General features: G+C 43.8%; 1 protein-coding gene across 1 annotated transcript in view; it reads right to left on the reverse strand.

Annotated features, from left to right (window-relative positions):
* rhbdd2 (rhomboid domain containing 2) overlaps window positions 1-25838 on the reverse strand; it is a 44647-nt gene extending 18809 nt beyond the window's left edge. The window contains exon 1 of the mRNA XM_060909045.1: window positions 25533-25838. Coding sequence (XP_060765028.1) covers window positions 25533-25713 — 181 coding nt within the window. The 5' untranslated portion in view covers window positions 25714-25838. The remainder of the gene's footprint in view (window positions 1-25532) is intronic.
* Between the last annotated feature and the right edge of the window lie 296 nt (window positions 25839-26134).

Below are 26134 nucleotides of genomic sequence, written 5' to 3' on the forward strand. Positions count from 1 at the left end.
TGAAATGTGCTAAACCCTCAAAATTATGAAGTTAACGCTGCTTTATTTTAAAAAATAAATAAATAAATAAATAAATACAAATAAAAAAGCCACCCACACAGTGGGTGAATAAAATACCCACAAAAATAATTTTTGCTCGTGTCCAGCCTTATGCTTCCTGACCTGGCCACATACATTTGCATAAAGCAAGCATATTTGTCCACTCCCACTCTCCAAAACATTGAAAAGTATCCTTAAGGTACATTTAGAAAAAATAAATGTGCGATTAAATTTTTTTTAATGTGCTATAAACAAAAAGAAAAATGTACGATTAATTGCAAGTGAACTATGGACAATAATGCAATTAAATATTTTAATCAATTGACAGCCCTCACACACACACGGCCTTGACATTAATTTTTTAATCCACTTGTCCAGTCAGACAAGCAGCAAGATCTTTCACTTGTCCAGACCATAACCTTTTTATTACTATGTATTTACTAGTTCAATGAAAGGAAAGTGGTCGTCATACCGGTGCGTATTGGCACGCACAAGGGACTTTCTCGAATGACAAGCACAATCAGTGCGTGGACAAAAGGATGCTGCTAACACCTACTTGATGCGAAATATTGCGTCATTTATCACCATTACCGAGCCGTTGTTATTGCATCGTCTTCCTGGTTATTGGCTCTTGTTTCTGTTTTGGTTTCCGATCTTGTCCTGTCCAGTTTAGTCTGCGTCTCGCTCGACACTTTTGCCTGTTTATCGTTATTGATTCAGCCTGCCGTTTGGGACTATATGCCTGTTTGTGTCTTATTATAAAAAGACACTTTTCCTGCACATTCATCAGTTTCCTCTCCAATCACCCTGCGCTTACTGACAGTGGTTAACAAAGTTTATCAAAAAGCAGGAATCATCAGTATGCTTTGATGATTTACAATTTTTCATTAAAATTCAAACTAACAATAAACAAAAACTATCCAATGCCCCATTATGGTGCATATGTTATAACCCATTAGCTGATCTGCAGTTTTAAGAGCTAGACTCACCCAAATTCAAACCTTCTGGAGGAAATAAAGTTAAATCTTGATTAATCCAGGAAAACATGGAGTATAAATTAATTTAAAGAAATGAAACCAAAAGAAAACAAGTTGGACATAAGGGTGACAGAATCATGTTGTGAATGAAAAACCATAAGTGAGTTCAGCACTCTCGTAAAAGTCCCACAAAATAATGTGTACCACACCAAAGAAAAATACAATAAAAAGTCAGAATGAAATGAAAATTCACCACATATTTATTTTATTGAGGTATTTGATCACCATTTCTCCAATTTTTATAAAATCAAAGTCTAATTATCTATAATTAGACATTACGATGTGTGGGGTTTTTTTTGTTTGTTTGTTTGTTTTTTAAATACACGCACCTGCTGTACTCTGCTTCCCCAAAATTTTGTAAATTGAACGAGCTTTGTTGGAACTTTATTGATGTAATTATGGAATAATTAACATTAAAAATGGTGATTTTAACAATCCCTAAAAGATATAAAAGCATAAGGTCTCATTACAATATTGTCTGGGATGGTTATATGTAATACTCAGGAATTTTCTTTCATCTGTAAACCAAATTACCTTGGCCTATATGTAGAAAAATGTGACAAAATATGAAAACTACTTATACTATTTATGAAACTTGCTTAATACTATTATTTAACTCATTTTATATTCTATTGCAACTTTAAGCAAGTCTTCAAGGAGTTTGGCCTCATGAAGCCTGAGCAGCGAGCCAGCTCGTATAAAATATGTATGTGAACAAATGACACTGTTAAACTCATCTCAACATGGCCTACCCTGCTCCCACGTTTGCTTAAGTCCTTTGTCATTTCTCCTTCTCGTACACTTTATCGGCGGCCTTTTTCTCCTCTTCAGACCGAGGTCGCTTTGTCCCCGTCTCTGGCGGTTTCTGTACACCTTTCAGAAAATTCCACATCGCAACGTAGCTTTGACAGATGTTGATGTAAACAACAACAACAAAAAAAACCCCACGTATTTAAATGGGCAATAATGTGGCCACATCTATTGAATTTGATAACGTGATGTGGCAGCGGGGGCGTGGCCAAGCATCAGTCTGTGAAGGGAGGGCGGAGTCAGGGAAGGTAAGTGGTGGAATCATTGCACCTGATGGGGATTAACCTGTGTTTGTGTCTTCCCCAGTGACCGCGCCCTAGAAGGCCCAGAGATTTTCACTTCTGCTGCATGCACCCTCCCCTCTACAAAAATTGTGTATTGAGGTATTTCACCTGACGTCACAGGGTCACGTGACGCCCCGGTGTCCGCCATTTTGAAGGTCAAGCTAGCTAATGTCAACAGCATAGTAGCTAGTATGTTACTGTAGCAATGTTTACGTTCAGTCATTTGGATGACTTAAAACCTTTCAGTCTCAAGTTTTTCCTTTACTGTATTTACTAGTTTACTGTAATTATGATCCGGCAGCTATTTACACCGGATCCAGTGTAAATAGCTGCCGGAGCGCGCTCCGGCTTGCTCCCCCTCAAATCAAGCAGCGCGCTCCGGCTTGCTCCCGGTGTGCTCCGGCCGAGGTTCCAGAGCGCGCTCTGGCTTGCTCCCCCTCAAATTAAGCAGCGCGCTCCGGCTTGCTCCCAGAGTGCGCTGCTTAATTTGAGGGGGAGCAAGCCGGAGCGCGCTCCGGCAGCTATTTACACTGGATCCGGTGTAAATAGCTGCCGGATCATAATTACAGTAAACTAGTAAATACAGTAAAGGAAAAACTTGAGACTGAAAGGTTTTAACAGTCATCCAAATGACTGAACGTAAACATTGCTACAGTAACATACTAGCTACTATGCTGTTGACATTAGCTAGTGCTAACAGCTAGCTGCTAGTACACTGCTACAACACAGACACCGACCCTAATAATACAGTTCTTGGTCATTGCCTGGTAACAGCAAATTTATAACGGGCCATGTCTCAACAGACTAAGAAGTTATTTCAATAACATTTAATAACATTTTGTTTATCCTGAGGACCGAAAGTAAATGAAAATGTGAACAAACCTTAGCTGTAATAAGATGGCGACCACCGGCTCCAGGGACGACCCGCTGATGTAGGCATGTTACCCAGCCTGACACAAAATATTTGTAGGCATCCAAACTCTTATACGCTTTCAGATCAATACCTGTGTATGGCAATGGGTTTTTAACGACATAGGTATACAGATCATGTGGGCCGAAGTCAGGTAAAGACGAGGGCTTCGTGTACTTCTGTACGTCAGTGAACAATCCTGGTGGAAGCAGGTAAACGTCGTTCTCTAAGCCTGCTAACCTCAATTTTTGCAAATACCTCTCCCTCTGCTCGCCCTGTAAATGCCCTACGTCGCTGGATAGTGAAGGTGTTTTCTGCATCTTGCTCCTTTTTCTTTTATGTTTTTCGTTTGTCGCCTTCCTCGCATTCAAACTGATTCGAGCCGTGACGTCCAAAATGGCAGCCTAACGATGCATCACATGACTTGGTCACGTGGGTGAAAAACCTCAATTCCTCTCAAGGTGCTAACTGTCTCCATTGTATTGTGAACAGCCACTCCACCCCCCACTGAGGTTGCTGCCTGTAATGACAAAGGCCAAACTGCTGTTTGAATGAACTCTGATCAGCCCATCATACTGTGTGTTGAGTTGTGTGTGTTGTACTAAGAGTAACCATTTTTCTTTTTATATTTTATTTAGCCAAATAGATGTACACATTCACCTTATTTTGTCAGTTGATCCGAGAAACGCTTTCTGTTTGTCATAAAAACACTTATTTTAATAATGGCCTGTCATTTTAGGAAGCGACATACTAAATCCTTCATGAATGGTAATTTGGTTGTAGGTTACACCCCAATTTCAATGACAATTTACTCTGCCAAGCTCACAATGTCAGAGAACAGAGGACTGGAATTAGTGCCCCAAAAAACACAATTTCAGCTTGGAAAAACTACAAACAGACGGTATAACTTCAGGAAGAAAATAAATGTTTATTTCACATCAAGAAAAGCAGGCTCACTACATATGGAGGCTATACAAAGCACAGAAATGTAGCATACAGTTGTCCCATTTAGCAGCTTCCACATTCCCATGGTGAGTCTTTCCTACATTTGCCACAGGTGTATTTGCAGAAGCGTACACAAAGTTCGGTGCTTCTGTTATTATTGCAGAGTATGCGCACTTGGCACTGTGTCTTTTTCTTCTGAGAAACTCTCATCTCACGACGCTGCTGTTTGTGTTCTTCCCCTTGTGCCTTTTCCTGCAAAAGCCTGTTTTGAAGTTCCTCTGCAAGCTCCAGCATGAACAATTGGCGACTTTCTTTGGATCCTGTACATGCTGTGCACAAGACATGTGCATTTGTGACAGCCATGTCAAGCAGGTTGTAAAAAACAGCCATGGGCCATCTCCATGTCCCTGCATGCACAGAGTAGTTGCGTAATTTCTGGTCCATGATATCAACGCTGCATTTGAAATTATTGTAATCAACAACAGTGTTTGGTTTTTGTTTTTGGGTGTCCACAATTTCCACTTTCTGATGCATGGTGCTCAGAAGACAAACAGATTTCTTTTTTGTTGTTGTTGTTGCAAACACCATCAGCAAGGCACTTCCAGATGTGAACACCTGTGTGGAGTACAACTGGCACCCCGAAGTTTCCTTTGCAGTTGCTGGTAGCTCCCGATGATTTTTGTTGATGGTGCCAAGCAGAGTTGTTTTTCATTGAAGAAGCCTGTTAGCCAAAGACAGAGAGGTGAAGAAATTGTCCATAGTTACAGTCCTTCCCTGGTCCATAAATGGTTCCATCAATTTCAAAACAACATTCTCTGACAGCCTCTCTCCCGTCGGACGAGTGGTATCTTTTCCCAAGTAAAGGATGGCATTACACATGTATTTTGTGTCCAGATCTGCTGCAATCCAAAACTTGATTCCAAACTTGTCAGGCTTGGATGCAATGTACTGCAGAAAGGGACAACGAACCTTTGAAGGAAATAACTGCTCATCCATGGTAACATGTTGCCCTGGACTGTAGGACGACACAATTCTGAACAAACCGCTGCCAGATGTCTGAAATTGCTGCAAATTTGTCCGTTTGTATGCGCTCTTTGCGGGTGTCCTTGTTGTCGAAGCGAAGGTACCGCTTTATTTCAAGAAAGCGGTTACGGGGCATTATGGCATCGATATCTTATCTCATCATCTCTAGCCGCTTTATCCTTCTACAGGGTCGCAGGCAAGCTGGAGCCTATCCCAGCTGACTACGGGCGAAAGGCGGGGTACACCCTGGACAAGTCGCCAGGTCATCACAGGGCTGACACATAGACACAGACAACCATTCACACTCACATTCACACCTACGGTCAATTTAGAGTCACCAGTTAACCTAACCTGCATGTCTTTGGACTGTGGGGGAAACCGGAGCACCCGGAGGAAACCCACGCGGACACGGGGAGAACATGCAAACTCCGCACAGAAAGGCCCTCGCCGGCCACGGGGCTCGAACCCGGACCTTCTTGCTGTGAGGCGACAGCGCTAACCACTACACTACCGTGCCGCCGGCATCGATATCTGAGTTGCCGAATCTATTGGCCCACATGAGTCGCATGACACAAAATGTAGCCCTTGGCAGCCCTTCGAAAAAGGATTGCGAGGAACGCCATCAACTCGAAGACACTCATCTGCCAGCTGGGATTTGTTCTGTTGGCAGCTTCAAAACTAGACTAAAGACCAAGCTGTTTTCAGATGCTTTCTGCTAAATTATTAATATTGCCATCTCTACATGTTTTAAACTCTTTACTTTTACAGTCTCTCCATGTTTTAAATTTTACTTAACTTTTATTCTATTTTATTCTGCTGTTTTTTTTAAATTGAACTTCTCATTTTATTTTATTTCTACTATTGTTTAATTCTTATTAATTTTCTTCTCCATTTATTTTATGTAATTTTATTTTCTATTGTTTACTGTTTTGCTTTTACTTCTGTAAAGCACATTGAACTGCCACTGTGTATGAAATGTGCTATATAAATAAACTTGCCTTGCCTTACAGCCCTCCTGGACTGTGCAGTCTCTGATGGTCAATAACTTGCTGATATCCAACAAACACAGGAAGCTAGGGTTAGGGGTGAATGTTGTGGGCGAGAAACAACCATAAAAATAGGGAATGCCTGGCACGCAGACCCAGACTTCACAATGTTACAACCAAGGAAACCAAGAAGGATCAGTGCTCAGGAGGCTTTAGCAATTATACAGAGCATGTCGGACTGTGAATCCGATGGTGGAGATGTGGACCTTGCATTTCAGAATGAAAACATTCTTTACACAACAATGGGAGGCAGTTAGTGGTATGTTTGAATTATTCACACATTTGGGGGGGGATTTCATTGCAGACTTTAGTCTGCACTTTGGGCCTTCTATAAGGAGAGGAGAGCAGAGAAAGAGAGCTCTCTCTCCCCAACCAGAACACGTGCGTGCGTGTGCGCGCACGCGGCTGGGAAGTGATAAAAGGCTGAAAAGCTAGCAATAAATAGTTCATTGAGAACTCAGGTTCTGGTCTGCCGTGCTTCTGTGCTCCACCCACCTGGTCCAATACTACACGTGATTACTGCGATATTCAACAAGATGCGTTATATGCATGCGCAGTGGTGAAAAAACCAACAGCCTGACTCGTACACAATATGATTCAGAATTCTTCGGTAGTTTCCGTCCTGCCGATAAACACATCAATTAACACAGACATGGCACACGCTTAATATGTGGCGGCTTTAGTTGACTGTGTGTCTGAATCTTCGCTTCATATATATTTATTTTCAACTAGCCAGCCGGGCTGGCTAGTGACAGGAATTACCCGCCAAATGACAAATTAAGTCGCCTCGGGTGACTGGACCACCGCGAATTTCGAGCCTTGTTATATACACTATATTGCCAAAAGTATTTGCTCACCCATCCAAATTATTGGAATATTCCAATCACTTCCATGGCCACAGGTGTATAAAATCAAGCACCTAGGCATGCAGACTGTTTTTACAGTTTGGAGCTGGCCCCTTCCTCTTCCAAGATGACTGTGCACCAGTGCACAAAGCAAGGTCCATAAAGACATGGATGACAGAGTCTGGTGTGGATGAACTTGACTGGCCTGCACAGAGTCCTGACCTCAACCCGATAGAACACCTTTGGGATGAATTAGAGTGGAGACTGAGAGCCAGGCCTTCTCGTCCAACATCAGTGTGTGACCTCACAAATGCGCTTCTGGAAGAATGGTCAAAAATTCCCATAAACACACTCCTAAACCTTGTGGTCAACCTTCCCAGCAGAGTTGAAGCTGTTCTAGCTGCAAAGGGTGGCCCGACGTCATATTGAACCCTATGGATTAGGAATGGGATGTCACTTAAGCTCATGTGTGAGTCAAGGCAGGTGAGCAAATACTTTTGGCAATATAGTGTATATCATCTCATTATCTCTAGCCGCTTTATCCTGTTCTGCTGGGTTGCAGGCAAGCTGGAGCCTATCCCAGCTGACTATGGGAGAAAGGCAGGGTACACCCTGGACAAGTCGTCAGGTCATCACAGGGCTGACATAGACAACCATTCACACTCACGGTCAATTTAGAGTCACCAGTTAACCTAACCTGCATGTCTTTGGACTGTGGGGGAAACCGGAGCACCCGGAGGAAACCCACGCAGACACGGGGAGAACATGCAAACTCCACACAGAAAGGCCCTCGCCGGCCACGGGGCTCGAACCCGGACCTTCTTGCTGTGAGGCGACAGTTAGCGCTGTGCCACCATATATAAAAATTGGGGGGGGGGGGAAGCCACCACAGGTGCTTGAAAATTTGTGAACCCTTTAGAATTTATATTTCTGCATAAATATGACCTAAAATATCATCAGATTTTCACACAAGTCCTAAAAGTAGATAAAGAAAACCCAGTTAAACAAATGAGACAAAAATATTATACTTGGTCATTTATTTTTTGAGGAAAATGATCCAAATATTACATATTTGTGAGTGGCAAAAGTATTTGAACCTTTGCTCTCCGTATCTAGTGTGACCCCCCTTGTGCAGCAATAACTGCAACTAAACGTTTCCGGTAACTGTTGATCAGTCCTGCATGCCAGCTTGGAGGAATTTTAACCTATTCCTCCATACAGAACAGCTTCAACTCTGGGATGTTGGTGGGTTTCCTCACATGAACTGCTCACTTCAGGTCCTTCTACAACATCTCAACTGGATTAAAAGGTCAGTACTTTGACTTGGCCATTCCAAAACATTAACTTTATTCTTCTTTAACCATTCTTTGGTAGAACGACTTGTGTGCTTAGGGTCGTTGTCTTGCTGCATGACCGACCTTCTCTTGAGATTCAGTTCATGTACAGATGTCCTGACATTTTCCTTTAGAATTCGCTGGTATAATTCAGAATTCATTGTTCCATCAATGATGGCAAGCTGTCCTGGCCCAGATGCAGCAAAACAGCCCAAACCATGAGAATACTTCCACCACCACGTTTCACAGATGGGATAAGGTTCTTATGCAAGAATGCAAGGTTTTCCTTTCTCCAAACATAACACTTCTCATTTAAACCAAAAAGTTCTATTTTGGTCTCATTTGTCCACAAAACATTTTTCCAATAGCCTTCTGCCTTGGAAACTGCAGATGAGAAGTAATGTTCTTTTTGGAGAACAGTAGCTTTCTCCTTGCAACCCTGCCATGCACACCATTGTTGTTCAGTGTTCTCCTGATGGTGGACTCATGAACAGTAGCCAATGTGAGAGAGACCTTCAGTTGCTTAGAAGTTACTCTGAGGTCCTTTGTGACCTTGCCAACTATGACATGTCTTGCTCTTGGAGTGATTTGTTGGCCGACCACTCCTGGGGAGGGTAACAATGGTCTTGAATTTCCTCCATTGGTACACAATTTGTCTGACTGTGGATTGGTGGAGTCCAAACTCTTTAGAAATAGATGGTTTTGTAACCTTTTCCAGCCTGATGAGCATCAACAATGCTTTTTCCAAGGTCCTCAGAAATCTCCCTTATTCGTGCCATGATACACTTCCACAAACGTGTTGTGAAGATCAGACTTTGATAGATCCCTGTTCTTTAAATAAAACAGGGTGCCCACTCACACCTGATTGTCATCCCATTGATTGAAAACACCTGACTCTAATTTCACCTTCAAATTAACTGCCAATCCTAGAGGTTCACATGCTTTTGCCACTCACATATGTAATATTGGATCATTTTCCTCAATGAGTAAATGACCAAGTATAATATTTTTGTCTCATTTGTTTAACTGGGTTCTCTTTATCTACATTTCAGACTTGTGTGAAAATCTGATGTTTAGGTCATATTTATGCAGAAATATAGAAAATTTTAAAGGATTCACAAACTTTCAAGCACCACTGTACACACGAGGGTAAGTCAAAAAGTTCTAAGACAAATTGAAAAAAAAAAAGCTTTATTTATGAAAATAAAGCCATTTCTCTACATATCCTCTATTTAAGTCTAAACACTTCTGCAAATAGTGTTTCCATCGGAGAATTCCTTCTTTTTGTACAATTCTGGAGGCTGTCTTTCACACCTTTTAAAATTATAACATCTGCCTTAGACCTTTTTGACTTACCCTTGTGTGGTGTGTATATATCAGATGCTCGCTGGCCGTGCTGTGAAAATTGTGCATGCAGACACTCATTTAAGTTTCCAAATCTTTCACTGCTTCACTCTTGAATATTTTCTATTTTGAATACTGTCATTAAAAAGCTTACAAATTTCTTTGGAAATCAGAAATTCTCATTAAGATCTGTTCAGTACCTTGGGAGTAACGGCAGGTTGAAGTTGGTACAACAGAGTACACACACTGCTCGTGTGACATCGGAAAACTGCTGTGCTTTTTGAGTCATGGGAAAGCAGTCAGGCTCTTTTCTGATCTATTTCTGACTGGATTACTTGTAAAGATCAGAGAACCCCTATAGGGATGTCCTCTAGTCCTCTCTGTTTTTGATGAAGTATTCAGCAAAAATTTGTCAGCTAGGTTTGATATTCTGCTTCATGGGAGACTTTGAAGTGAGTTTTCATAGCTTTACCTACTTATTTTTTCAAATCAAACCGATTCATGTAAATAAATAACTTTTAGAATATAACATTGTTTTGATGAAAAATATTGAGAGCTTAGTGGTCAGAATGATAAAAAAAAATCGGAAGTCAGAAATGCAAGTGTCAATTTCAATTCAATCAACTGGAATTGTTTATTGGATGTGGCTCACACAGTTTTTTTTTTAGGTTAGCCTTGAAAGATGTGAAAATCAATCATTTATATTCTTTCATATAAAAAACACTAGTAGACCCTACTTAGAAATACAAAGGCCTACAGAGCATAAAGAGGATATTAAAAAAAAATTCTCCAAAAAAAATTTCAATTTTTAGATGCTCTCTGGGGCAATCTGGTGCATTCTAGGCCCCATTTTCACTGCTGATAATGACCATTTTTACTGCTATTTTATGGGTGTTTATCATCAGTTTGTGCATGAAACTGAGTGTATAGCATAACATTTTACATTTCATCCTCCTGAACCTTCCTTTGTTTGTCTATGGCTTACACTACTGTACAGTGTAGTATCCTTTATGTTCCCCTTTGGCTCTTCGTCACCCTCTAAAGTGTGCCAGCCTGTTTGTAACACAACTACAAAGTGAATGGCATCTGTACTTTCCCGCATGAACCATGACTACTGACTCACTAGTCTTAAAAAAAAAAAAAAAAACCCACAACACCCCACTTAACAAGGAGACACAAATAGATGTCCATTGCCACTACCAGCAGATTTGGAATCCAGTTCTGAACTACAAGTATCCTCATTTACCTTAACCCAGCAACACTGCCAACAGTACTGTAGTAAACATCCAGCACTGTCACCTGACAGTCCATCTCCAAAATTATACTGGAAAAAATGAAATGTGCCTTCACAGTTGTTCATTTTTAAATTAACCTAAGCCTATTAGATATCTTATTTAATCTTATCCAAATGTCCTGTGTTTGTATGCTACCACTGATGTCATTTCAAATGAGGACATTGGCCCTAGTTTTGAATTCTTCACCACAGCGTGAAATGGTTATGGAAAGACTCAACAACTTCACAGAAGTTAGCATTTTGCACTGGAAGACCAACTAGAAATTCATCACGTTCAAGATTTATGGTCCTTACTCTTTCATAAGAATAATTATTTGTAGGGGTGGGCAAAAATATCAATACGACGATATATCACGATACTTTGTCTTCCGATTCAATATCGATACTCAAAATTTGAATATCGATATTTTTTCAAATAATAAATCATGTTTCAGACAGGTTGTAAATCCAGTACGACTTCCGCACCTCTGCTCCGCGAGATGTCGCTGTGCCGCTACCTCACTGCAAGGCACTCTTCGTCTTCTCTTTTTTCCCCCCGGTGGTTGCAGTGAGGAAAAAAAACAAGCAAGCATGGCTGTTAACGTAAACCTAGAGACGCCGCCGAACTTTAAGGCAGATGTTTGGAGGTACTTTGGATTCCAAAAGAAAGGAGACAAAAAAAAACAGTGAGCTGAACAAAGAGTACGCACTTTGCAAAACCTGTTTCGCTCCAATTAGATATTCAGGTAACACAACAAACTTGCGAACTCACTTAGCACGACACCACCCCGACATATTAGCTCAGCCGGAGCCACCGAAACCCGACCCGAAGCAAACTACACTGGACAGTGCCAAAGTCCTCCCATCTACTTCAACTCGAGCCTGGAGGATCACAGAGGCGATGGTGCATTTCATTTGTAAAGATTTGCGCCCCTACAACGTTGTGGAGAACGTCAGCTTTAGGTGGATGATGCATACTTTGGAGCCGCGCTGTGTGATGCCGCAACGCAAGTACATGGCTAATGTAGCTGTGCCAAAAATGTATGAAGAGGTGAAGGAGATCGTAAAAACAGCTATCAGCTCTGCTCCGAGAGTCGCACTGTCCTGTGATGGTTGGACATCACGAACCAGCAAGTCCTACGTTACAATAATGGCACACCACATTAATGACGAATGGGAACTGGTAACAGGTGTTGCAGACGAGGGCCATGTACGAGAGCCACACTGGCAGCAACATTGTGGCTCTACTGAGAAGTGCAGTGGAGGAATGGGGCCTTCAAGATAAAGATATGTTGTAAGATAAAAATATGTTGTAACTTGCGCTTGTATAGTTACAATAAAATGGCATGGATAATTTGAATTACATTGTTTTGACCCAGTTTGTCTCATGAATTATCACTATCATCTGATGTACATACAACTCGGATTTTAAGATGCTGTGAAAGTTCGTATGAGTGGGAGGAGCACAGAAGGATGGCAGGCAAGAACTGAGTTCACAAAAAATATTTATTCAGCTTTTCAGCTTATCTAATTGTCTCCCAGTCACACACGGGCACACACACACACACACACGTTGTCTGGCTGGGGAGAGAGCTCTCCTCCTCTGCTCTTTCTCTCTTTAAATAGGCACAGTCACTGGGGAAGACACACAAACACACATTAATAGACATCAGGTGCAGTGATTCTGCCACTTACCTTCCCTGACTCCACCCTCCGGTCACAGACCAATGCTTGGCCACGCCCCCGCTGCCACATGGCCGGGTGGCTGTCCGGCCTGCAGCTGACCCCCCGACAGGCGAGGAAGTCCGCCACGACCATCTGCGCCCCCGGCCTGTGGATCACCTTGAAGTTAAAGGGCTGGAGTGCAAGATACCAACGGGTGATCTGCACATTGGCATCCTTCATGTGGTGGAGCCACTGGAGGGTTGCGTGGTCTGAACAGAGGGTGAAAGGGCATCCCAGCAGGTAGTAGCGGAGGGCGAAGACCGCCCACTTGATGGCTAGACACGCCTTCTCTATCGTGCTGTAGCGCCCCTCATGCACCGACAGTTTCTGGCTGATATACAGCACTGGACGGTCCTCCCCCTCCACCTCCTGGGACAAAACAGCCCCCAGCCCTCTGTCCGTAATATAAAAGGGAAAGAAAAGTCAGGGGAGTGTAACAGTGGCCCCACACACAGTGCAGCCTTCACCTCAGAGAAAGCCCGCTGGCATTGCTCCGTCCACTGGACCGGATCTGGTGCCCCCTTTTTAGTGAGATTAGTCAGCGGGCTAATGACGTCCGAATAATTAGGTATAAACCTAATAGCCAGCCAGCCCCAGGAACTGTCTCACCCACTTTCTGGTCTTGGGCCTTGGGCAGGCCGCAATTGCTGTGGTCTTGTTAATTGCCGCAGCCAGTCATTACTATAGATAATATCATCGAGGTATGCAGCCGCATAGGTGGCGTGGGGGCGGAGGACCCTATCCATCAGCCGCCGGAACGTAACGGGTGCCCCAAACAGCCCAAAAGGAAGTTTGACAAATTGGTGCAAGCCAAACGGTGTGGAAAAGGCAGTTTTTTGTCCATTATCTCGGGATAATGGAGTCAAGGAGATCTGCCAATAACCCTTTGTTAAATCCAGTGTTGAGTAAAAGCGAGCCGTGCCTAGTCGATCAAGCAACTCATCAATACGAGGCATTGGGTACGTGTCAAATTTAGACACCACGTTGACTTTTCTATAGTCTACACAGAACCGGACTGACCCGTCGGCCTTGGGTACCAAGACCACCGGGCTGCTCCAGTCACTGTGGGACTCCTCGACGATGCCCATTTCGAGTATGGCCTCGAGTTCTTCCCAAACCACTTTTTTCTTGTGTTCGGGTAGCCTGTAAGGGTGGCTGCGCACTACCACCCCCAGGGGCGTCTCAATGTGGTGCTCTATGAGGTCAGTGCAGCCGGGCAGGGGCGAGAACACGTCCGAAAATTCGCTCTGCAACTGGGCAACCTCCGCGAGTTGGGTCGGGGAGAGGTGGTCTCCACAGGGGACCGGAGAAGTACGCGATGCCAATGTTCCCTTTGGAATCTCCAGCCCCAGCTCCGCCTTCTCCGGAACCACCGACACCAACACCATGGGGACCTCCTTGTTCCAGAGTTTGAGCAGATTGAGGTGGTAAATCTGTAGCGCCCCACCTCGACGTCCACGACTCACTGTATGACCTCAAAGGGTCCTTGCCACTTGGCGATCAATTTGGAGCTCGATGTGGGCAACAGTACGAGTACTTTATCTCCCGGTGCGAACTCCCTAAGGCGCGTACCCCTGTCGTACAGGCGGGTTTGCCGTTCTTGGGCCTGCCGCAAATTCTCCTGGGTTAGGTGTGCGAGTGTGTGGAGTTTTGCGCGCAGATCAATAATGTATTGAATTTCATTTTTACTTGATGAAGGTCCCTCCTCCCAATTTTCTCGCAGCACATCTAGAATGCCGCACGGCTTACACCCATATAACAATTCAAACGGGGAGAACCCCGTGGAGGCTTGTGGGACCTCTCGCACTGCAAATAACAAGGGTTCGAGCCATTTATCCCAATTATGTGCGTCCTCGCTTACGAATTTAATTATATTTTTGAGGGTGCGATTGAACTGTTCGACTAAACCCTCTGTTTGTGGGTGATAAACGCTGGTGCGGATCGGCCCAATTCCTAATAACCCATACAGTTCATTCAGTGTGCGTGACATAAACGAGGTGCCTTGATCGGTCAGAATCTCTTTGGGGATTCCAACTCAGGCAATGATGCGGAAGAATGCTTCCGCAATACTGCATGCTGAGATATCGCGAAGAGGCACTGCTTCCGGGTATCGTGTTGCATAGTCCACCAGAACTAAAATAAAGCGATACCCGCGTGTTAACCGATCTAATGGCCCGACGAGATCCATCCCAATTCTTTCGAACAGGGTCTTGATTAATGGAAGAGTGCACAAAGGCGCTTTTGGAATGGCCGCTGGATTTACTAACCAGCATTCACAGCACGCCGTACACCACCTACGGACATCGCCGCGAATCCCTGGCCAATAGAACCGGGCCATTATTCAGGCTAGTGTCTTATCCCGCCCTAAGTGTCCAGCCATGGGATTAAAGTGAGCCGCCTGGAATACCAATTCTCGGCAGCTCTTTTGAAAAAAAAGCTGCGTGACTTGCTCTTTAGTCTGAGTGTCCTGCGTCACTTTGTATACTCTATCCTTCATAATAGAGAAACAGGGGAAGGACGGGGTGGCGTTTGGCTGGAGCGTTTGACCATCGATTACTCTCACTTGGTCAAACGCATGCCGCAGAGTCTCGTCTCGCGACTGCTCTAATGGAAAATCCGCGAGGGATTCCCCAATAGAAGGAGGGGCCTGCTACTCCTCACTCTGACGCGGAGATGACATAGACAGCTCTGTGACAGCTGCTCCTGCCAATGCGACACCGGGACCTCCCCCTGCTGAACTACGGCAGGACCCTAGTCTGGCTAACGCAACTGCAAAGCTCTACGAGCTATTGGTCTGGCCAAGATATTCAGCTCAACCGTTTCCCAAAGCGCGTGGTTGACCCGCCTCCCTGAAATGCCTCAGTTTGCTACTGGTCGAAGCCAGAAAAGGCTGTGACGAAGCTTAAACCAATCACATCACTCTTTCCTCTGACGTATGTGACGCGACGATAGGATTCTCGCTGAGCCCCATTGATTTGGCTACTAACGGGGCTAACTGGTAGATTAAACTCTTACCGAAGCCGGTCGGGAGCAAGGCGAAAACGTCCTTCCTTTCAATAAATACCTCCAGGGCTGCTCTTTGCTCCGTTTTCAATGAGAACTTCCCGTTGAATGCTTTCAATACAGCATGATTCTGTAAACAATCTATGGCTTCCGGTCGCAGTTCTACTACGTCACTGCCTTGAACACGCCTCTACCCAGGGCCGTTGGAGATGCTCAAAGTTGATTGGCTCCCGATTTTTCCGGAGCTTGGAAATGCTGGAGATAGCTTGCCTGGCCAGACTAAGCTCGCAACAGGCCCTCGTGTTGCGTCACGCTTAGGATGGGCGGGCCCAGGCTAGCAGGACCCACTCTTCACTAAATGACTCATTAACTCCCCAAATCCTGGCCAAATCAGTCACCAAAATTATCGAGTGGGTAAGGCGAGGATTAACCGCTGCCTTTACTCTAAATTTTTCCCCTCGAAAAAGAATGTGGACCGACACTAAAGGGTAGTTGTGAACATCCCCGCGCGCGCACACACACACACACACACACCACCTTCACCAACTGTGCTCCCCGTAATGCCTCGTCTTGCACCAGGCTTTGGTGAATTGAGGTCTGATTACAGCCAGAGTCCACCAACGCCTGATATGTATCCCCTTGGACACTCACCGGTACGCAATATGCTCCGGCCCGATCGAGGGCAGTTCCTGGCGTGTCGGGGATCCGAGCCACCGTGCCCACCTCCATTGCCGAGCACTGCTGTTGGAGGTGGCCCGGCTCCCCACAGCGCCAGCAAACCGGCCCGGGCTTCCTCTCTGCACCGGCGCTCACTCACCCTGGGGGGGGGGGGAGACAGACATAGAAGGGGGAAACGGGAGGGCACCGCGGGTGCGGCGGGCTGGCTGGGGTGGAACTGGCCCCCAGCTCCGCGGTGGGGGAAACGAAAGAAAGAAAGAAAGAAAGAAGTCCTGCTTTCGGAACAGCCGCCAAATGGTCCTCCGCCAGCTCGATGGCCTGATCCAGCGATGCTGGGTGGTGGCACTGGACCCACTCCGCGGTCCCTTCAGGTAGACAGGAAATGAACTGCTCCAGTACCATCTGATCGATGATTCCCTCGGCGTCGCGGTTGTTGGCCCTCAACCACCGCCAGCAGGCATACCAGAGTTGCTGGCCAAACGCGAACGGCCGGCCGACTTCCTCCAGGCACAGAGCACGGAAGCGCCGTCGCTGCTGTTTGGGGGTGCGCCCCACATGCTGGAGGACGGCCCAGCGGCGGTCCGTGTAGACCAGCCGGCGGTCGGCAGGGAGCTGTAGCCAGCAGCCAGCTGCATCTCGCCCGTTAGCAGGGGGAGGAGGCGCGCCGCGCGCTGTTCCACCGGCCAGCCCGAGGCCTCTGCTGCCTGCTCGAAGAGTGTGAGGAAGGCCTCGGGGTCATCATGCGGGCCCATCTTAGTTAAGGTGAGGGGGGGAAGGGCCCATGGTGGTGGAGGACCCTGCTGACGCGAGGAGGTGCCGGAACGCCTGTCGATCTTCCTGTTGTGCCAACACCAGGGCCTCGAACCGTTGTTCTTGCTCCTTCCGGAGGGCAACTAGTGCCTGGTGCTGGCTCTGCTGGGCCGTGGCAAGGGCGTGGACCAGGTCCACGAAGGGGGAGGACTCCATGGGGCTGTTCTTTTCTGTGCTCCGCTCCCGGGTTTCAGCACCACTGTGACAGGTCGTAAGAGTGGGAGCAGCACAGAAGGACGGCAGGCCAGAACTGAGTTCACAAAAAATATTTATTCAGCTTTTCAGCTTATCTAATTGTCTCCCAGTCACACACAGGCGCGTGTGCACACACACACACACACACACACACACACACACACACACACACACAGAGGTCGTCTGGCTGGGGAGAGAGCTCTCCTCCTCTGCTCTCTCTCTTTAAATAGGGCACGGTCACTGGGGAAGACACACAAACACACATTAATAGACATCAGGTGCAGTGATTCTGCCACTTACCTTCCCTGACTCCGCCCTCCGGTCACAGACCGATGCTTGACCACGCCCCCGCTGCCACAGATGCATAATGCATTTTACATTTTTCAGTGAACTATGTAGAATATCGCAATATATCGCAAAATTTTGATCTCACAATATCGTATCGTGATGCGTATCATATCGTGAGGTCTTTGGCAATACCCACCCCTAATTATTTGTTTACCGATCTCTCCTCGTTTGAGCATCTTTCTTGCCAAACTTGGAAAGAATCTGGACAAGGTTGGCTGGTCCGGTCACCTTTTCATTCTGAACTGTAGTGAAACAGAAGCGAGCTTTCTGGTTCCACAACCTTGCCATGACAAGCAGCCAATCAGCATCAAGCTTTCATACAGTGTAGCTGATTGAAGGTCAAGCCCATAAAGCTATCATGAATACACAGACACAGTAAAAGGTGAAAAAGAACACAACCAACCATTGCTATCCATAGGGGGAAGAAAAAAAAGTCTTGGAAAATATGAAAATCTACTCGCATTGTTGGTTGAGGAACTATGAAAGGTAACCGGCGCCAGGCTGATCATAGCTGGCTTTTGCGCCGGCCCTTAACGAAACCCCTATAGACCCTTTTCAGTCACGTGACCTTCGTAAACGCGACCACCATTTTGGACATGTAGCGGACTTCGGCTCGAATTGGTTTGAATGCGAGGAAGGCGACAAACGGAGAACATACAAGAAAAAGGAGCGAGATGCAGAAAACACCTTCGCTATCCAGCGACGTAGGGCATTTACAGGGCGAGCAGAGGGAGAAATAACAGTAACGACACATTAGCAACGCCGTACAGAAATAACGGTTTATGGCACAGACCCTTTCGGTTCTTGCTCATCTAGCTGCTACAATGACTGCTTAGACTGCAACAATAATACCTAACACACATTTAAGTATCCGTCGTAAAGACGTGAAACTCGTCGAGTGACGAGTGTGTTCATTGATAAGCTAACACAATCTAAAAGTAGACATACCATCACACTGCCCTGGCGCTGTGTACAGTTTACCTTCTATGGTTTGTGCACTCACTATTTGCCATAACTTTCTCCAACTGTTGTTACAGATTACAGGGAACGGCCTGGATTTAAGAGACAAATACATGTTCCTCTTGTTTTGAACACTTATTTGTAGGCAGTGCTTAATTTGTAAAGTGGGAGGTCCCGGAGCGCAGAGGATGAGCGGCTCCGGTGCGGAAAAAAAGGAGGGGGGGAGGGGGCGCGGCGCTGCGCTTCTGGGCATGTTTTGTAATAACACTGCAAATTAAGTTCATCTGCAGATATTTTGTGGATGTTGTTTCATGAGAGAAATCACCAACAAGACAGATATCAAAATCAGACATTAACACTAAATAAACTTGCCTTTTTTTTATTTGTTTTTTGTTACATAGTCAAGAGAAGTGTCGGATCACCGGATCCAGTGTAAATAGCTGCCGGAGCCAACGCCCGAGGTTCCGGAGCGCGCTCCGGCTTGCTCCCCCTCAAATTAAGCGCTGTTTGTAGGACACTGCCTCTGATCTGTCCTACAGTCTACCAACAGCAAAGGAACACAACGCTAGCTAATGTCGTTAGCTAATAGCTACTACAGAAGAACAAAGAGGTTACAATGGGTTATTTTAGCCTATTTAGTTACACACTCGCCGCCACAGAATGTTAACAGCAACGTAATGCCTTTCCTGGCTAATTTTATTCGTCTTACCTCCAACAAAGTGGTCACTATACAAGCGTTGGTATGCCGAGGGCTGCCAATCTTTCCTGTTTATGGCCGCTATCCATCTTCTCCGTCGGGATCCGATAAAATGATAAACCTTGCCTTGTTTGTTGATGGTTACTACATCCAGGTGCACAACAATATAGTGGCATGATGGAAGTCTTGCTGAAAATAAACACTTTCTTTGCTGCCGTTCCTCAATGCTGGCTGTGGTAAACTACTGGTAGTACATGTCCAAAATGGCGGCCGCGTTTGTCGTGACGTCACGCGAAAAGGGTCCATATTATTTATATACACTGCGTTTTTTTTTTAAATAAAATAAATAAACCCGTTTCAAAATCAGTTTCTCTGGTTTTACTATTTGTTGGTATGTGTTTGAGGAACATGAATATTTTTTATTTTATTCCATGAACAACTGACATTTCTCCCAAATTCCATATAAAAATATCGTCACTTAGAACATTTAGTTGCAGAAAATGACTAGTCAAAATAAAAAACATGAAGTGTTTTCAAACCTTGAATAATGCATAGAAATTAAGCTCATATTCAATTTTAAACACAAATGTTTGAACTTAGGAGTTCAGAAATCAATATTTAGTGGAATAACCCTGACATTTAAATCACAGCTTTCATGCATCTTGGCATGCTCTCCACCAATCTTTCACATTGCTCTTGGGTGACTTTATGCCACCCCTGGTACAAAAATTCAAATCAGCTCAGCTTTATTTGATTGCTTGTCACCATCCGTCTTCCTCTTGATCACATTCCAGAGGTTTTCAAATGGGGTTCAGGTCTGGAGATTGGACCAGCCCTGACAGGGTCTCGATCTTGTGGGCCTTCACACACACTTTGACCTGACTGCATGGCACTGTCCTGCTGGAAAACCCAATCCTCAGAGTTAGAGAACATTGTTAGAGCAGAAGGAAACAAGTTTTCTTCCAGGATAACCTTGTACATAGCTTGATTCACATGTCCTTCACAAACAAAAAACTGCCCCATTCAAGCCTTGCTGAAGCACCCACAGATCATCACTGATCCTCCACTGATCAAATTTCACAATGGGTGTGAGACACTGTGGCTTGTAGGCCTCACCAGGTTTCCGTCTAACCACGAGACTGCCAGGTGATGGGAAAAGCTGAAAATTGGACTCATCAGAGATGACCTTACTCCAGTCCTCTGCGGTCCAATCCTTACCATCTTCAGCAAAACTCAGCCTGGTTCTTCTTTGCCTCTCATTGCTGAAGGGCTTTTTTCTAGCTTTGCAGGACTTCAACCCCACCCGGAGGGGCCTGTTTCAAACCAGTCTTACAGTGCACTTGAACCCAGCTGCCATCTGCCATTCTTTCTGTAGGTCACTTAAGGTCATCCTTCAGTTGTTGAATGACATTTGAAGGAGTTGATGATTATCCCGGTCAGTGGAGTCGTTTTTGCCCTCTGCCAGCCTGTAACTTTGTTGTCCCCAATGTCTGCTGCTTGATCTTGTTCTTATGAACTGCTGTCTTTGACATTTTGAGGATAGAAGCAACCTGACACTCACTGTATCCCTCTGTCAGTAAAGCCAGACTTTAACCCTTTTTTCTGTCACTCAAAAATATTCTTTTTAACTCTTTTAGGATGATTAATAGATATTTTTGTATTCCAATAACACGGTGGTATAGTGGTTAGCACTGCCACCTCACAGCAAAAATGTTCTGGGGTTTAAGCCCAGCAGCCGACTGGTGAGTTTGCATGTTCTCCCCGTGTCTGTGTGGGTTTCCCCCATAGTTCAAAGACATGCAGTTAAGTTAACATGGGGCAGCCTTGGGCAGAAGTGCCCTTGAGCAAGGCACCTAACCCCCAACTGCTCCCTGGGCACTGTAGCATGGCTGCCCACTGCTCTGGGTATGTGTGCACATGTCCACTGCTTCACATGGGTTAAATGCAGAGAGGAATTTCACTGTGCTCAAGTGTACTGTGATCAATAAAGAAGTTATTCTTCTTCAGTTAAATTTAAGGTATTACTAGCACTATTTTCCACATCAAAACTGGTCCTATTGCAAGAGAATATGATGACCACAGCAGAGGTTTTTATACTTTTCCTCGTTAAATAAGATTTGGTTCAGGTGATCACCTATTCAGTACCTAATTAAGAGAAATGAGGTGTTCTTGTGTTGGAATTCCAGCACAGACACTGGAATGAAATGGCTGCCATACACAGATGTTGAAGGGGGGGGGGGATTTTAAATGAAGCAGTCTCTTAATTTTTTCCACAGCTTTTATGAATTATAATACATTTCATTCATTCCAGCCTGAACGAACGTGAAATCCTGCAGGGCTTGACATTAAGCACTGCCCGATTGCCAATGTGACACATGCATTCAGGCAAGTGGGATATGTCCCCGACATGCCTGACCGGGCAAGTTGGAATGAGCATATATTACGAACTAGCACCACAAAAATTAGGCTTTTTGATCTTATTTCAGTTCCTAAAAGCATCCCTCACTACGTATCTGCCATTATGTCTTGGCTGTTTTCTTAGTCTCGGTTTCATTTACTGCTTTGCAAGTTATTTTATATACCCCACTGTTGCAGTATGGTACGCGTACTGTTTATAGACCCCCTGTGCATGACACCACGCATCACGTGATAATTAGAGCTGGGGTCAGACAGACCCCATCTTTCATGCAAGCAAGGCTTAATCTGTCTTCATTATGGTTAATTTTTGCACTGTTTTTGCTTGTTCAAACAGAGAAATAGATAAAAGGTATTACAGTCTCCCCACTATCAAGAAAAATGTTAACAAATAGAAGCAAATGCTTCAAGAACGAGGAAATGAGTGGTTAAAGAATACGAGGAGAGGAGCTCAGCCTGAAAACTCCAGAGAAATTCACAATTGTATGTATTTTACAAAAACAGAAAGTAAGAAGTGAGTATGGAAGAGTTTGCTTAAGAATCTAGTTTTATTAGTTTTATTTTTTTTTCTGCTCACATTCGAGTTAGCTCCTTCATGAAAGTGTTTGATTTTCTTACAGGTGAAACCACTTCCTTATTCGACACAGAAAACCCAGATTGGTTAAAAACAACTCAGGCATTTAAAAAAAAACAAACCCTCAACAAGGAATGACGTGCAGGATAAATCCTCGAAGAACAGAACAGAGCTGGAGCTCTGTTTCTGTTACCAGAGGAATAGAGTCCTGTGCAAAATATTTATATATCTGATTTTTTAAATATCATCCACCTCTAGGTTTATTTAACACACACAAAACCCCCGACGCTGCATCATGATGAAGCAGCTGCACCGATTCAGTTACAGGTTGCCAGGTCTATGAAAAAAACACCCACAACCTACACACTAAATTTTAAACTCAAACATTATCCTGTCTGTCATGACGCAGCGCAGGTTTTTTTTTAAACCTAAAGGTGGATGATATAATAACTTTAAAAAACACCATACGGTTCAAAAGTCTTGGCACCTTATTTTCTTCATACAAACTTTGTTATAGATTTCTATTTTATGGTTTCTACATTATCGAGTAATGAACCAACAGTCAAAGTGTTCTACACAAACACACTGAACTTTACAACAGCTGCATGTGAAATGGAAATAAATCAACTAAGGCAGGGAAAAACTATTTTGGATAAAATTGTTATTGTCCGTTACAAGTAAAAAGTAACCAATAATCAAACTTCAGCTCAATGTGTGATCATTTTATGTTGTAATTCACAACTATTTTATGATTTTCCTAAAAATAAATAAACAAATAAATAAATCGTAGTACTCGCAAAATAAGGGGCAAGTGGAAATTTACGCGGTTTAAAAGTTAATGTCGAGCCCTGTCCTGTGTGATGTCCTTAGATGTCGGGGCTACCTGCAAGTCACAATGGTCGGATCAGCATCCACTGAACCCAGTTTATGATTATTACTGGAGATTGCAATTAGGCTATTCCCCACGAATTAGGAAGTCCCAGGTCATAAACTCGCGCTGATTAAGTCTCTGCCCTTTATACACACGGTCCATCGCTACTATCGATCATCATCATCATCATCATTAATAATAATAATAATAATAATAATAATAATAATAGAGTAGAGTGGGCTAATACGCCCCCGGCCTGTTTTACCCAAAATAACCACCAGATGGCGCAAAGTTACATTTCTATTGTTGCTATGGACTGGCTTGACAACGGGGATATACAAATATCCACTGTGGATCGCATATCAGCAACGCAGCGGAGAGAAATCAAATTTCATGGTAAGTGATCTAATTTTCAGATATCAGTAAAACTGTATTTAGATAGCTGCTATTTCGTCAGATATGACAGCTGTGTATGTGGTAGGAGTAGACAAGTCAGTACGTTAAAAAAAATACATTAGGTATAAAAAGTTGAATCACATTTTGAAAGTAAGACCCTTTTTTGTAAAAGTGTAGTCTGTGGGGTAAAACGCCCCCTTAATGGCGGGGTAAATGGCCCCCGGGGGGCATCATTTCCTTTTATCATAATTACTGTATTTCATATATTCCTGAATAGCAGATACATAAGGGGTGTTCACACGGCAACTTTTACTCCGGTGTAGCACCGGGGCTGCCCCGGTAGAGCGTTCACACGGTACAAAGTTATACCGGTGTAGCCCCTGAAAGCTGCTTAAACCGGTGCAAATCTAACCCTGCTCGGGAGGTGGTTTAAGAAATTTACTCCGGAGTAAATGCTAGTTTGCGGGGCAGCACCGATATAAAATGGGCCGTCTGAACGCTACAGGGGTAGACTCGCTACGCGTGAGGAGAGTTGATTACATACGGGCATTGCATAATTTTGCATCCTGGTATTTTGCGCTTCCAAAATGGCGAATATCAACAACAACAGAACTGCGTGTCTTCCAGTGTTGCCAGATTGTCAGTTTTAAGTGCATTTTGGTGGATTTGAACATATTTTGGGATGGAAAAAGTCAGCAATATCTGGCAACACTGGTGTCTTCATCCACGTTGTTTTCCCGGCGCTTGATGATGCCATGACAACCGGGAAAAGGAAGTACATTTTCACGCATGCGCATATTTCATTTCCGCATTATTACTATCGGAAATGATAGTAATAATGATAGGAAATGATGATAATAATAAAAGGAAATGATATCAAAACTTTATTACTATCAAAGGAAATGATAGTAATAAAGTTTTTGCTACTATAACACGGTCGCAGAAACTGCCGTGTGACCGCAAGTGGGGCTGCACCGGTGCTAACACGCTTCTCTCTAGTAAGCAGGGTTGTGACGTGTGAACGCTCCACAAAATTTACACCGGTGTAAGATATATCGCAACAAAATACATCGGTGCAGCATCGATGCAAATATGTGCCGTGTGAACAGGGCTATAGTTTTTAATAACATCTCGCTTACCTGGTTGAGTAAAGCAAGTAATTTGAACTTAATATTAAAAATAATTGAAATTTAAAAATAATTGAAATTAAAATGCAAAATAAAATAATGCATCTGTTCATTAATTCAGGGATATTTTCTTGTTTCTTTCACATTATAGGCTTAAGTAAACACTTTTGCTATCCAAACAGCTTTTTTTGAGTGAGGGGGCCTATTGCCCCACCTCAGGGGGCCTTTTACCCCACTGGGGGGGTAAAAGGCCCCCTTGGCACAATGTTTGTTTTTGTTAAAAAAAAAAAATTAAGTATTAACTTTAGGCAAACTTTAGGTGGCATTATTGTTCATGTCACTGTTGTCAAAAACTATAATTAAAACTAAACACATGGTTCATTTCAACTTGGAGAAAAACTGAATTTTCCTTAAGGGGGGCTTTTTCCCCCACTCTAATAATAATAATAAAGTATGAAGACACAAATAACTAGGCCACATAAAATTAGTAAATATTAAATAAAATCAAATTATTAGGAATGAATGATTCATAAATATTTACTCGTTATCACGAGAAAACGGCATTAAAAATTATTGCAAGCATAGCTGTTCTCGGATTCCGCACCAAAAACACCTTTAATGGGAATATATACATTAATGTGAGCCAGCTAACCGTCGTGATATGAATGCGGCTACTTTGGGATCCGTTTCCGCTCGTGGAGCAAGAGAACATTTTGTGCTTAAAAGGTTACTTACTAGATATTAATTTCTTGTTTATAGAACTGTTGTATAAAAGCAATATCGTACTCGAGGTCTTGCTCTTGTGTTGAATATCAGCACTCCCTCTCGCGTGATATAACTTACCATGACCGTTGAGAACAACGCTGGATTCCAGACTTAGTGCATGTCCCGAAATGTTCAAGTGATTTGTAAGGGTGCTCAGAACACAAGATAGTGTGACTACAAACACGACTCCACTCGTAAACTCGAAAGCTGACACAAAACTAGAAATCTTCCACAGTACACTGCTAAACCTGTCACGCATTTTCACTTTAAAGACTATGACATAACATTCCTTGATGTAAATGAAATCAAATAAAACCGAAAAGATTCGAGATGGAGTTAATTATTATTGTGGGAACCCGAGGAAGCAAGAACTTCCGTGTTTCCAACTGTCGTATTCGAGACTACTAAACTGCGCAGAGTTTGCGCATCATCACGAACCTTGATCAGTGTTAATGATTTTTTTTTTAGTTTGAGCTTCTTTTAGGGACGCTCCCACTCGAAGTGATTTGGCGTCCTATAAGTATTTGAACTGCTAGTTCTCATATTGTGACCAAGCACAAACATTAAATACGAGTTTCTTTTTTTCCAAAATTTAATTTATTTCTTTTCCAATAATAAACCTATAAATGTTATCATAAAATTCTTTATGTAACAGTAAATTTTTAATATTAATTTCTAAT

Source organism: Neoarius graeffei, chromosome 25 (assembly GCF_027579695.1).
Source record: "Neoarius graeffei isolate fNeoGra1 chromosome 25, fNeoGra1.pri, whole genome shotgun sequence".
NCBI classification, from domain to species: Eukaryota; Metazoa; Chordata; class Actinopteri; order Siluriformes; family Ariidae; genus Neoarius; species Neoarius graeffei.